The sequence below is a fragment of the Geospiza fortis genome, unplaced genomic scaffold (genome assembly GCF_000277835.1).
Source record: "Geospiza fortis unplaced genomic scaffold, GeoFor_1.0 scaffold206, whole genome shotgun sequence".
In the NCBI taxonomy this organism is placed as follows: Eukaryota; Metazoa; Chordata; class Aves; order Passeriformes; family Thraupidae; genus Geospiza; species Geospiza fortis.
In genome coordinates this window covers 6,111,230-6,124,229 of record NW_005054311.1, presented here as the reverse complement: position 1 = coordinate 6,124,229, position 13,000 = coordinate 6,111,230, and the positions used below count along the sequence as shown (strand labels likewise).

The 13,000-nt window shown below is 40.0% G+C and overlaps 1 protein-coding gene across 1 annotated transcript in view; it reads right to left on the bottom strand.

Annotated features, from left to right (window-relative positions):
* Positions 1 to 13,000, bottom strand: part of GALNT12 (polypeptide N-acetylgalactosaminyltransferase 12) — a 33,612-nt gene that overhangs the window by 2,595 nt on the left and 18,017 nt on the right. Inside the window, exons 7-8 of the mRNA XM_031055641.1 lie at positions 8,236 to 8,349; positions 1,512 to 1,667 (exon numbers count right to left, since the gene is read on the bottom strand). Coding sequence (XP_030911501.1) covers positions 1,512 to 1,667; positions 8,236 to 8,349 — 270 coding nt within the window. The remainder of the gene's footprint in view (positions 1 to 1,511; positions 1,668 to 8,235; positions 8,350 to 13,000) is intronic.

Below are 13,000 nucleotides of genomic sequence, written 5' to 3'. Positions count from 1 at the left end.
TGCTCTTTCCCTCATCAGGAATGTTGCACTTAATTGCATCCTGAGCCACAGCTCCTGATGCCCAGCAAAGTGTGCTTGCTCACAGACTTGCTGACAGATTCAGCTGCAGAACTACTTTCTTGCTTCCATCACAATAATTCAAATTTTAGAGTGGATTAATCAGTATCCATCTCACTCATTTTTGACTCAGTGTCCGCAAGAACTCAATTCTTGCCAAGCTGCTGGGAAGGCTGTTCAAATCTCTGATTATGCTCCATCCATAAGGATAGCTGTCTGACACAACTGTGCACAAAGCAAAAGAAATGTGGTGCTGACACCTCACCCATCATTCGCCTTGAAAGGTGGAGACCAGTGCTTTTGATTTAGTGTAGCAGCAGCAAAGGAATTGGAGCAGAGCAGTACATTCAAATCACACACAGGCACAAAGTGATCATGGGAAAGAACATTTAAAGTAATTCCTGAAGTCTCAGATTATGAAATTAATGGTTAGGAATACAGTGGAAACAGATGCATTCCATAATTTTTTTCAATTTTTTCATTTTCTCAATTTGAAAAGTTCAGTTCTCTTGATTACTTCTTGCAGTGACTGAAGATCCTTCAATATACATCATCTTAGGGATTCATGCAATATGACTGAGCAATTTTGTTAAAAGACGATATTAAAAATGAAACATCATTTATAAAGTCAACCTTTTAAACATTTTTATTTAGTAATATCACTATGAGCTTCAGTCTGGACTAGATTTAGGGAACAGACAGTAACTTCCATCTTATTTTTTTAGAGTTTACCCTGCTACCTTATCACTGCTGGTAGTACCGAAGAGTGAGATTTGTCAGCCATGGAGCCTGTAGGGATTAGATGCATTATGCAGACACATTATGTAAATATACCATTTTGATATATTATGTGACCTTTTCCATTAGCCAAATAACAACACTCCAGAACCTGACCAAGGCCATCATTTTTCATCCAGCTTATTTTCTCTCAGGCATCCAGGAGCTTCTTTACGGATTCAGAACTACTAAACACAAACTTTTCTAATATCATGTAGAGGCATCTGCTTAAAAGCAGGAAAGAGCACAAAGTAATGGTGATGTGTGAAGTATTGGGGATATATTGTAATATCAATATTGGGAAATAAGTCAATGAAAAGACAGAAGTAGGCCAGCCATATGACTGGCTGAGGAAGGGTTATATTGAAGCACCTCAATCTCAGAAGACAGTAGGGGCGACATGCAAGAGAGAATGTTCCCAACCTCCTTGATGTTAACAAGGGTGCTTTCCTTCCTCTAATCTTCCTGTTCTTTATGACTGGAATACTCTTTGTCTGCTACCCTGTTTCTGTGATCAGCTATTAGAAGCCACATTAGCCTATTTCTCCCAGAGACCTGTGCCAGTGTTGTGGCCTGCCCAATGTGTATGCAGTAAAACAAAAATTTTAAAAATTCAACAATTCTCCTTCCACCCACTCCCAAAAAAAGCAAACCCAAACCCAAGCAGGCACACTTACCTCTCTGAAAATAAACTTCTGGTTTTCAGGAACACTGTGGGCATTTTCTTGACACAAGTACATTGTCAGGTAGTCAGTCCCTGAATCAATGGCTGCGCAGACTTCCGGCTGTCGCGTGTTGTAACGTATTTCATTGTGGGATGTGTACTCGAAAAACTACAAACCCAAGAGAAGAAACAAAGGACAGCAGTCATTTCATATGCACACAGAGAGTGTTTATAAAGAAGCATATACTAAGAGCCTATAATTAGGTTCACGAATAAAAGTTGCTGCTGTGAAGGGAAATTTTGCCAGAAATATTCAAGAGTCCTTTGTTGCAGACATTTCTTTTATGAAAAATCCTTTCTCAGGATTTTTCTTGCTGAAGCTGAGAAGTTTCAGCAACAAGATGTAAACCATGATTGTCTGCTGCTGTGGAATGCAACAGGTGGATCTGTGATTGGTCTGGTGTGGATGTTTTGGTTCAGTGACTGCTCACAGCAGAGCTGGCTCTCGCTCTCGGTCAGGCCAGCTGCCTTTGTTTGGATTCTTTACTTTTCTATTCTTAGCTTAGCAAGCTTCTGAAAAGCTCTCCTGCTTTTTCTTTGTAGTATAGTATGATGTAGTATATATATATATCATAAAATAATAAATCAAGCCTTCTGATAATGGAGTCAAGGATCTCATCTCTTCCTTCATCCAAGAACCCTTGTGACAACCGTCACAGTCCTTAACTTCTACTGCTTACTATTTTACAGAAAATCAATCTCATCACAGCACTGCTTTACTCTTGTAGCACTTAAATGTCCTGGAAAATAGCCATTCCAGCATTAAAGAATTTCCAAAATTCAACCTGCAATATTTAACTGTCACATTCTAGGCCCCCCTTAAAAATAGGATGAAAAACAGTTTCTGGCCTGACATTATGCCTTCTTAATTCAGTCATCACAAAGTAATATTAGTTTTAACTAAGGAGCTTCTCACTGCATAGTTCAAATGGAGTTTGGTCCAGGTTCATTTCCAGTTATAATGGTCATTTCCAGAACTAAGGATGCATGGTGACAAGCATTTTGTTCTATAAAGTTTTAAGATATTTTTTGAAGCAAAACAGGTGCAGCTGCTTTTAAACATGAAAAAAACTTCCTTAAAGACAATTTACTATCTTTACTTGTTGCACGATATTCCACAGAAGTGTTATGAACTTGCTCTGAAACTCCTGGCTTCTGTACCAGTTATGGTTGAAGACTTCCTTAAAATTTTATACTTATCATGAACATTTGCCAACTTTTGGACTTCATTAAAGAGTGGCAGAGTTGGAGAGTTGTTTGTATTTAGCAAGCTTATAAAAAATTTAGATGACTATAGTGCACGGATGTGTGTTTAGATCTGATTTAGATTATACTCAATAAAGTAGAGGAGAGTTTTATAAACATCAGAAGATTGCTTATTACCCATAGTACAGCTGCATTAGCAGAGACCAATAAAAGGATGAGGGAGAGAAGGAATCCTCTTTTGTTTTGTTTCCCCTCTGGAGACTGTAAGGCTTTGTGAAGGGGGCTGTACTAAGTCAGAAATGTACATACTTGAACTTACCACAAAAACATCCCTAACAACCACCAGGGCTAATAACCTTGATGAGGAGCTAGAAATGGGGTTTCAGTATAAACAGGACCGTGCTATTACAAAATCTTCAGCCATCCATTTCCAAGTGTAAGAGCTCTGATCTGGACTACACTGATAATAGTTGTTTCATGAAATCTGCCCCTCCTATTATCACAATCAGGAATTTCTCTGTCCCAGCCATACACCAACCAATGCTGCCCACTGCATCACCCTATGGAGTCTCATGGCTTTTTTTTCCCAGCAATGATGCAAGTGACTGACCCCTGCCCCCCAGAATTCACCTGTTTGCCACCATTCATTTGTGGTAAGCCACAAAGGTAAATGAGTGTTTTTGAGAAAGCAACATCAGGTTTGAAGTCTCCCTGCTGACATAAGACCCCAGAGACCATGATTTTCCCTTGAAACCTATTGCTAAGATCTGTTCCTACACTGTAGGTTGCACTACTTTTACATTTGCCTTATGCAAAAAAAAACCTCATCAACAACAAAAGTAAATTGTGTGAATATTGGTCCTGTTATTATTATTATTATTTATCCTAACAGGCAGCAGCTACTCCCTGGCCTTTAGGCTTTATTCCCAGGTTCAGTACCTGACTCACACACAGAAAACCCACTACTTTGGGCACCACAGTGAGCTACAGAGACATGCATTTTAATCCTATGGCTTGTGAATAAAGAAAAAGCCTCAGTTCTGCTCAGTTGTGTGTGGATGGACACTTTTTACAGCTGCCACTTTCACAAAGCCATATTTAGAGCCTTGCTCGTTAGGGGATTTATTAGATATAATAACTCTTCAGCAATTTGTATAAGTGAAAGCTTGCAAGCTGCTGACTGTACCAGATGCGCCAAGAATAAATGGAGCAGCCTCTAGATCAGAGCACTTCTTACTACTGATATCTTTCCTGAATGGTCTCTCAAGGACTTGCACCAGATTCCAAAAAAAAAGCAAGTAAAATGGTTAATTTCTGAATAGCTTTAAGGAATGGAGTTATAGTACTAACAACTAAGCACTCCTGCCTTGTTGCCCAATGAACATAATCAGTTTATTATCCTATACTGCTTCAAACTGAATAAATACTTCAGGCTTTGGGCTTTTCCAAGCTCTAGTAATACAGGAAATAAATATCTTCCTCCTCAAAAGGTAAAGTGTTTTTTAGTTCTCTTTTCTTGCATTCTGTCAGCAGAAAGGAAGCATTTTCACACTGATCCATGGCCCAATAACTAGTAGCCTTACTGCATTTCTTTCCTTCTGAGAATCAGTAGATTCCCTTAAGTGCTATTGGCAAACTTGATGAGGCCTTTTACCCAGTGTCTCCAGCTTCTGGACAATCTACAGGATATGTCTCAGATGCATCAGTGTCTCTCTGACACTGGGACCAGCAGCAGATTTTGGCTACCTCACTGGACCCTGAAACACACTCTCATCCTTCTCTGTGCCTGGCTACTGTTTTGCATGCAGGGAAAAGTTTGCACTTGATGGGTAGAACCAGCAGAGAGGTTACCAGGTCTGATACTCTTTTTTGCTGAAAACCCAAGGGCTTTGCTAACTTCTTTGTTTCCCTCTCACTGTTAATGTCAAATGTATCAGCTCCAAATGGGAATTCTGGGAAGAACACTGTCAGTCAGTATGTTCCCATCCTTTTAACACATCAGGCTGATTTTGTGCCATCACACATTGGTTCCCTCTGTAGTGCTTCCCAGCCATTCCCACAAGGGCAAAGGGCTTTACTGGTGTTGAGTTTCGAAACCTTTCATTCTCCTCTGCAGGGCAGATACTCCCACAAAACATAAGCAGCCTGAGGTACAAGCAATCAGTAGCCAGTGTTTTGTGTATTTCCTGCCTCTCTTCCATATACACTCAACTCTTAATACTGCAGTGTTATCCTCACTGTCTTGTGATAAGGAACATGCTAATTTAAAAAAAAACCTGTCCAGTTAGTTTTCTTACACTCACACAAAAGGAGTAAAAGAAACCCTCTCAATTAGACCATGGATTCAAGAAAGAAAAGCAACAAACTACTAGGAACTTGAGTTTTCTGAGAATGCTTATATTCACTGAGATGTAAAACAGGAGCAGGTGCTGGACCTTATAAATAACCAAGAGCACAGTGCTCTCTCCTCTCGGTACAGTGCACACAGATATTCAGAGGTCACCAAGTGGAGACCTGTTGCCAGTGACAAGTTTAGCAGTTGTCCCCATATAAACAGCCACCTGCCTGTGGTGTGGGACAGGGAATGGGAGCAAAGCTTGGAATGAGGGCTTGCTGCTAAAACTCTATATAGATAATGAGTGGAGTGATGAGAACAAACTCACAGAAAAAAGGCAGGAAGAGTTTGGGATTAGGATGGTGGATTCCCTTCCAGGGGGCTGAAGAGAAGTTAAAGGCTGCCTGCTGTCAGGAAACATCTCTGAGACACTGTGGTTGTTGATACTAGAGGATGACCAAACCTTGCCACGATCATTTCATCAGCAGACAGCAATGGACATAAATGTGGATGACTTAACTGTTTTGATCCTGACAGTGTCATCTGCCAAAGAATTCACACCACAAGGAACAGCCTGCTACCTTTTCACATTGACTGTCAAGAAGGTGGTGGGATGGGAAAAGAAAGGAGAGAAATGTCCTGCTGGTAGGTTTCACAGCAATTTGTGAGCCAGAAAAGGGAGCTGCAAGTCCAGAAACCCCAACTTCATTTCCCACCTCACTTGTGTTTCTACATCTTGTCTTATTTTAGTCTTCCTCTGTTCCCCCACCCACAACTCTTCCTGCTGTCCACTTGTTCTCTTGCAGCTACCTATCACCCCTACTCATGTCCCCTTTTGCCAGCTGGTATCTCAGCTCCCACATTCAGTCACCCTGCCCCTTTCCACTAAAATGTTCTCCAATGACTCTGCTTGGTTCACTCCCTGTCCTATTCTTCCCTGTGTCACACATGCCCTGATCATCACCTGCTGCTCAACCTCTGTCACAAACTACTACTGCCTTTGTCACCTTGGTCCTTTCTCCCTGGCTCCTGCAAGCCCTCCCATGCCTTTTTGCCCATTTCACTAATCTTGTTTTACCCATTTCCTGTGTTTGGCCTTCCCTCCTCAGGCTCTGCAGTTCTCTCGAGTCATGTCATATTCTCCTTTATTGGTTTACATTGCAGTCAGGTGGTTTCTCCACTTCTCCTTCCTCCTCCTGCTCGGATGCCAGCAGAGGGAGCGGTTTGCACAGTTCCCAGAGTGTTGCTGCTTCCAGCCCGGCGCCTGCCACCGCAGGTACACATCCAGCAGAGATGGCAGAGCATTAATACCCAGAGATGTGATATCTTGCAGTAAATTCAGTTAATCTCTTAGTGCTAGCTAAACAAAGGATAACTGTAAAAACATGATGTTTCATCTCTGAATTGTACTTCTCTTTTGCTTTCACCTTTTATCTTATTTCTTTATTCTTTCTTGGGGAAAGGGATAAAATTTAAGCTAACTCTTTTTGCTCTGAGAAATGCAAAAAAAAAAAAAAGCAACCCCCTCTCCTCTCTGTAATTTGCAATACAAGGAAAAATATATCTATAAATACCTTTGGCATGTTAGCGTGTAATCCTATATCTTAATCTACAAAATCAATGTTACTTATAAGAAAGTGACGTGACTGGGTTATCTGATTATTAATTTCTCTATAGATCTATAGAAGTATTCTAAACTTCTGCAAGAATTTGAACTGAGGGAGTAAACAGGGTGAGTGACATCTGTCAGTATTGAGATCCTTTGGCTTTTATGGTCCAAGATCCTCCCCCTGCCTTCCCCTGCATCTTGGCCTTAAGGACAGAAATATTATGAAACCTAAGACATAAACCAGACATGAGCTAATAAATAATACTAAATAATAGTTATAATACTTTAGGCAATAAACTTGCTATCAGCAACAAATCTATTTCCTTTTAAGATCTGAGGTGCATTGCTTTTTCTTTCCCCTTTCTCATGTAAAGTCCAATTCATATTAGAAGCTTTCTCAACAATACAGATTTGTTTTACAGTCCTTGAGCTTTTATGTTTTTTTTTTTTAAAGCAGAGTTCAGAATGATAGCAGATGCACTGCTTAACTGTCACATCTCTGGTTTCTTTCCAAACTTTGTTTTCCCTTTTTTCCTTTTTCCAAACGATCCTAACTGAATGTTTGGATTAATTTCATTAAAAAAGGACCTAAACAGTCAAGCCACCCATGCTGTCACAGGGTTATGTACAAGAGGTCTCACAAGACCTTTGGTACTCAGCACTGATGAGACCGTATCTCAAGTACTCTGTTAACTCTAATCTGGGTTAGAAGCCAAAAATCAAGATAGACAGGCAAGTATGTGCCCCGCATCAAACATCAAACTTCAGTTCTGGAAGGTGGTCACTCAAAACTATGCAAAACCAGCCATTCTAGCTTGGCCCCACAGCGCCCCACAACACTTTTACCACGGCATTATGCAGAGCGACTTATTATTATAAGTCAAACTAGTAAGTCAAAACTAGCAACTGCTGCACACAGGTTCAGTCAACATGGAGAAAGAAAACAGGATTTTCAGCTTCAGAAGTTAAAAACAAGACAGCAAGAATGACAGTGTTAAAGAGAACCCCTGCTGTCCTGGACTGTGGAGCCCAAGCAAGGAGGACATTTCTGTAGAAGGACAGGAGAAGATGTGGTCTAAAACCTCTTGGGTAGTTAGACAGGCACCATGAGGAAGAGACATGATGACAGACCCAGGTGGAACTAGGTGAGGTTTCCAATGTAATTAAGGACTTTTGAGGCATGGTCAGACAGAAGCTCAGAGGGGTTTTGGAGATGAGTGAACACTGGCCTATGAGCACTATAGCTGCACTGACGTGCTATTAACCCCTGCTAATGAGCTCTGTGGAAAGGCATAATAAAGGTATGCATGAGTTCCCTGGGCTGGGTAGACACATCCTCAGAATGAAGAAAATCTGACCTGAAGATACATCAAAATAAAAAGCATTTAGTGCAAGAATCAAAACTCAAACTAAGATCACCTTACTGTGGCAACACATTCTCTCAGCCCTACTGCAATGACTTTACCATACTTCCTTACATTACAGCCATAAATGTTAGTCAAAATAAAAATAAAACATTATTCTTACCTGATTTTGTCCCATGCCATGGCATGGGTAGAGTATGACCCTCTGTCCAGTTACTTGATGTTCATTTGTAGGGTTATAATCAAAGCAGAAGTTTTCCATTCCTCTATTCTTCAGCTAATCAAAACAAAAGAACATTTTAAAATATTAGTCTAAACTAAGGAACATATTCTGTAGTCACACTACACCCATCCTGCTGGGGTCTGAGATCCATCCCAAAGCTAGTGCAAAGCAACTGGAATAGATCAAAGGGATGCAATGGTAACATCTCTCAGACTAATATGAAATAAAACTGGATCATTTTGACTTTGAGCACTGAAGCAGCCACACATGATGGCTTCCCCTAGGAATGACACTGTGTTCCAATATATTTGCAAAGGAAGTGGGTAGAAACTATGAAAAAGTGTGTTGAAACCCAACAAGCCAGCAACTCATGCAGAACAAAAGAGTCTTCCATGCCTTTTTCCCCCAGGATCTACTTGTTCAATTTTCTTATGAAAAGATGACTACATACTTTTCTCAGTTTGTCAAATGGGAAATGTTAGGAGGATTTGTTCTCAAAAGGACTCCAGTACCCTCTTGAGGCAGAACAAGCAGACAGATTTTAGGATCAGAAATCTTGAAAGTGGGCAAAATATATTTTTGGAAAGAGATACTAGGTGTGATAATAAATGCTCTTTACTCATGTTGCTGATCTCTGACAGAAGAGGTGCATAACTTCTAGATAAAATTTTTAAATATTAAGTTAGCTAATTTTAAAAACTAGGCTAGTTAACAAGGATTTGCATTTAAGTACTCAGGAGGCAAAAGTAACTGAAAATAAGTTAAACAATCACATAACCACTCATTCCTGGTATCAGCCATATAACCAAATTTGAAAACACACAGAGCAGAATAGGTTCGGTAAACAAGAAGCTGAATGCCCCTGTTACTGAGTGTAATTATATCACAGACAAAAAGAATAGGCAGAGTAAATCTCAGAAGAGTTAGTTCAGCAAGGTGTAATTTCACTGTTCTTCCCTAGTCATGATAATCATATCCTGAGTTCTTAATGTGGAAAATGAGTGGACACATAGGGATTGCAAGCGGCTAGAACTAAACAAACAAGACAAACCCTGTGGGGCCTAAACCCACCACAGAGCAAACCACACAAGCTGGAAAATTAAATACTCGTGTTCTATATATGTTTGCTTTGCCAACTTCTACTTTTAGTGTTACCCAACATCTTTCCACTGCCTTGTGCTCACTCCCACATTAGACCACTGCAACCCTCCTTGAACAGTCAAAATAAAACATTTTGTTTACTTTCCTAATGGAAGCCAAGAATTACACTTAGAAAAACAGGAAAGAGAAATGTCTTACATAGACTATTTTTAACACTGCCATGGAACTACATAAACCAAACAATAAGCTTCTCATGTTTCTACATTATACATCAGGAAATATCAACCTAAAAGTCATAACTACTTAAAATGGTAATTTTATCTCTACAGTTGTTGTTGTCAGCAGCTGTCTTCAGGACCAGAGGGTCTCCCATTAGTAGGTTTAACAACATATGACTCTGCCTGACTGTCTACTGGCTCCAAAGGCAGCAAAGCCCTTATCCATGGTGCCCTTCCAGGCAGCCCAATGACTTCACTAGTGCTCTTTGCCATGAGCCTCTGGCATATGCTCAAGTGTGAGCTCCCCTTTTGGGAAATTTTACATAATCTGTTTGAAAATGCCCTGCACCACCAGAACTACAGTAACTCTCATATGCATGTTACTCAGTGCCCAAATACACACAGCAAAAAGATGTGCAAAAGCTTACTAAACTTAAGCTTCATTTCAGATAGTTTGAAAATGAGGCTGTGCTCCAGGATGTTACCATGTATGTTCTTCCTTTTTTGCTTTCATGCATAAATGCTTGTGATACATGCTGACATTTTCCTACACATGGTCCATGTTGTTCACCTGGTTCTTTTATTTTGTCAGACATTGGTAGGTATGCCCACACTTCATCAGGAAGTCCAATAGGTATTCAAGACCTAATTAGTGGGAATAGTATATTCTAACCTTTTAAATTACCTGATCTGAAATGACATAGAAAATTTTGAAAATCTGACTGCAGCACCATTTATTAAAAAAACCCAAAAAACAAAGGTACACACCTGCCCTCTGTTCCAAGGCAGAAAAAAAGTGTAAGAGAATTTGTGAAATATTTTTCTCTTGTTAAATGAAAATATACAGTTTAAGTATCTTTTATGTGCAAGAGTGCAAGAGCTCTATCAAAACAGTGATCATCCACTAATTTCTGAAGCTATGTTTATACCCACATCCACCATAAACAAGTCATGCAACAAGAACAAAATTTTCTCTGTAACTTACCTTCATTCTTTTTCAGAATGCTGCATTAGAGAAACAGAAGCAAGAAAAAATGTTGATCACCTTGCCATTAAAACACATTGTTCAGATCTAAAACAATGTACCCATTGGACTATTGGGTAGCAGGACCCACAGCAGGACTATTGGCTGTGGGTTTTTACAGCATTTGCATCCTATTGAAACGTTGCTATTGAAACTAAAGGTGTCACTCTATGTGCAATTTAGTTACCACTGTTTGGAGGCTGAGATAGGTAATAAACACCAGCTACTGAGACATTCACCATAGACCTTAACCCTTACTGCTAGGAGATATTTAAATCTATTGTTTCTTAATATCTGGACACTTGCATATACCTACACAATATAGCTGGCATTCTATGAATAAGTCTTAGTTTGATAAAGTCCATTGAAAACAAGCTATCAACAACAGATTTTTGACATTAAAACTTCATTACATTAGTTGATAAGTATGGCCAATGGAGCCCTGCCAACCTTTCTCTACATTCACGAAATAGATCAGAATCCTCTTTATTCTGCCAGTGGCAGTGGAGCTGATCTATTAGTGATATGGACAGATGACACTGTGGGATGCAGTAAGATATGAATTTGCAGCAAGCCAGACAGCTTCACTAGTACTGATCAAACATCAGCTTTTACCTCAAAGGTAATCCAAGCAGTCACAGGAAATTATATTACTGAGTAAATGCTATTTTCATATCACCTGTTAAATTCTTAAGGGCAATGCTGAAAAGGGCATACAAGACTGATGACTAAAATCCTCTAAAGGAATGTGACACACTGCTGTTGGATTCATTGGCTCACTCTAGCAAGCCCAAATCTCCTTGGGAAGCTCAAAAACCTATAAGCATGTGGCTCAAGCAATGGTGTGCTCACTACCAAACACCTGAATTTCTTCCAAAAATTCCTTTTAAAAAGCCTCTGCCTAGTTTTCACAGGCTTTTCAGAGCCAACCAAGTGGTGCATATTTTCCTGTGATTGGCATAAGGTCTCCAGGTCTAGTCAGTCCTAATCTTGGCTACCAAGTCAACCTCAAGTGGCAGCTCTACAAATTGGATTATAATGCAGTTTTAGTGGTATACCTTAGAGAAGGGACCCTGATACCTCTGAGAACTTGAAGCACAAGTCATGCAATATCTTTGATTATGTAATTTAAACCACATAGCTCTGTTCTTCTGCAAACCTGTCCATACATATCATGTGTTCTTTAGATAATTTAAATAATTTTAAATTCTCTTTCACGGTGCAGCAAAACAAAATTCTTCATAGTTTTAAAGGCATAGTTTAAAATCTTCCTTCCAATTTTTTTAAGATTATACCTAGTCTAATTTAAAATAAAATTATGACTGAGCACTTGAAAATGAAGATGAGATGCTCTTGAAGGAAAATGGGGAAGGAAGCTGTCAAAAGAAAAATTCAAGTTTTTGATTTCCCAACTGACTCAGTCAGTGACAGATGCCTTTACTGATAGAAGGCAGAAAGAGAGACCAGATAGAAAGTCCCCAGCACAAGACATCTATCAGCTTAGTCGCTTTACATTCAGCTGAAAGAAATATCAGCTAGAAATTGAGAAGAACAAAGAAAAATTTATCATGTCGGAACATAGTATGGTCTCACCACCAAGTGATCAAACTTACAGAAAATTAAAGTAAAATCCTGATTTTTGTGTCACCACTGTTTTTTTTAAAAGCAATCTTGATGCCAAACTTAAAGCCAAACTCACTGACTGATCATAATCTTTATCCTTGGATATGCACCTCAATGCCAGCCATACTTAATACATACCTCAGAAGAGAGAAGAGCCCTGACCACTCCCTTGCTTTGCAGCTGTGCCTTTCCACAGTCACTGGTAACATGAAAAGACCACCGAGCTGCCCAGCTCCTCTATCCTCATCCAGCTGCACAATGCAGAGATGTCACCACACCAATGCTGAACACACCAGCTGGCTCAAAGCTCTTCCTACAGACTCCCACACCATCCCTTCCCAGGGTAGTTAGGATTTGTGAGCTGACCCAGTCTCTGCTGTCCAGGTGGGCAATCTGTGCAGAGCTGGGGCTCAAGTCTCGTTACAATTTCAACCTACCCACTCGTAGGTACTCTCCCATAAGTGCATGCTCAAGGATGGCCAAATCAGAGGCTGTGCCAGAAAAAAAAGACATCAGTGTGCTACACCAAAGCCTAAAAGGCATTATCAGCCTTTCCAGAAGTGCTGACATCTTATTATTTTAACCCACTGAGTGTCTACCATCTTTACTTCCTCCTGACCCCCAAAGAAATTATTCAAGGCAGAAGGTTCACGTCCAACAAAGTTCCAAAGCTGCATGAAGCCCAAGGAGAAGCAAGAAGATATTTATCTCTTTTATAGGTCTCAGGCAGTTTGCAGGA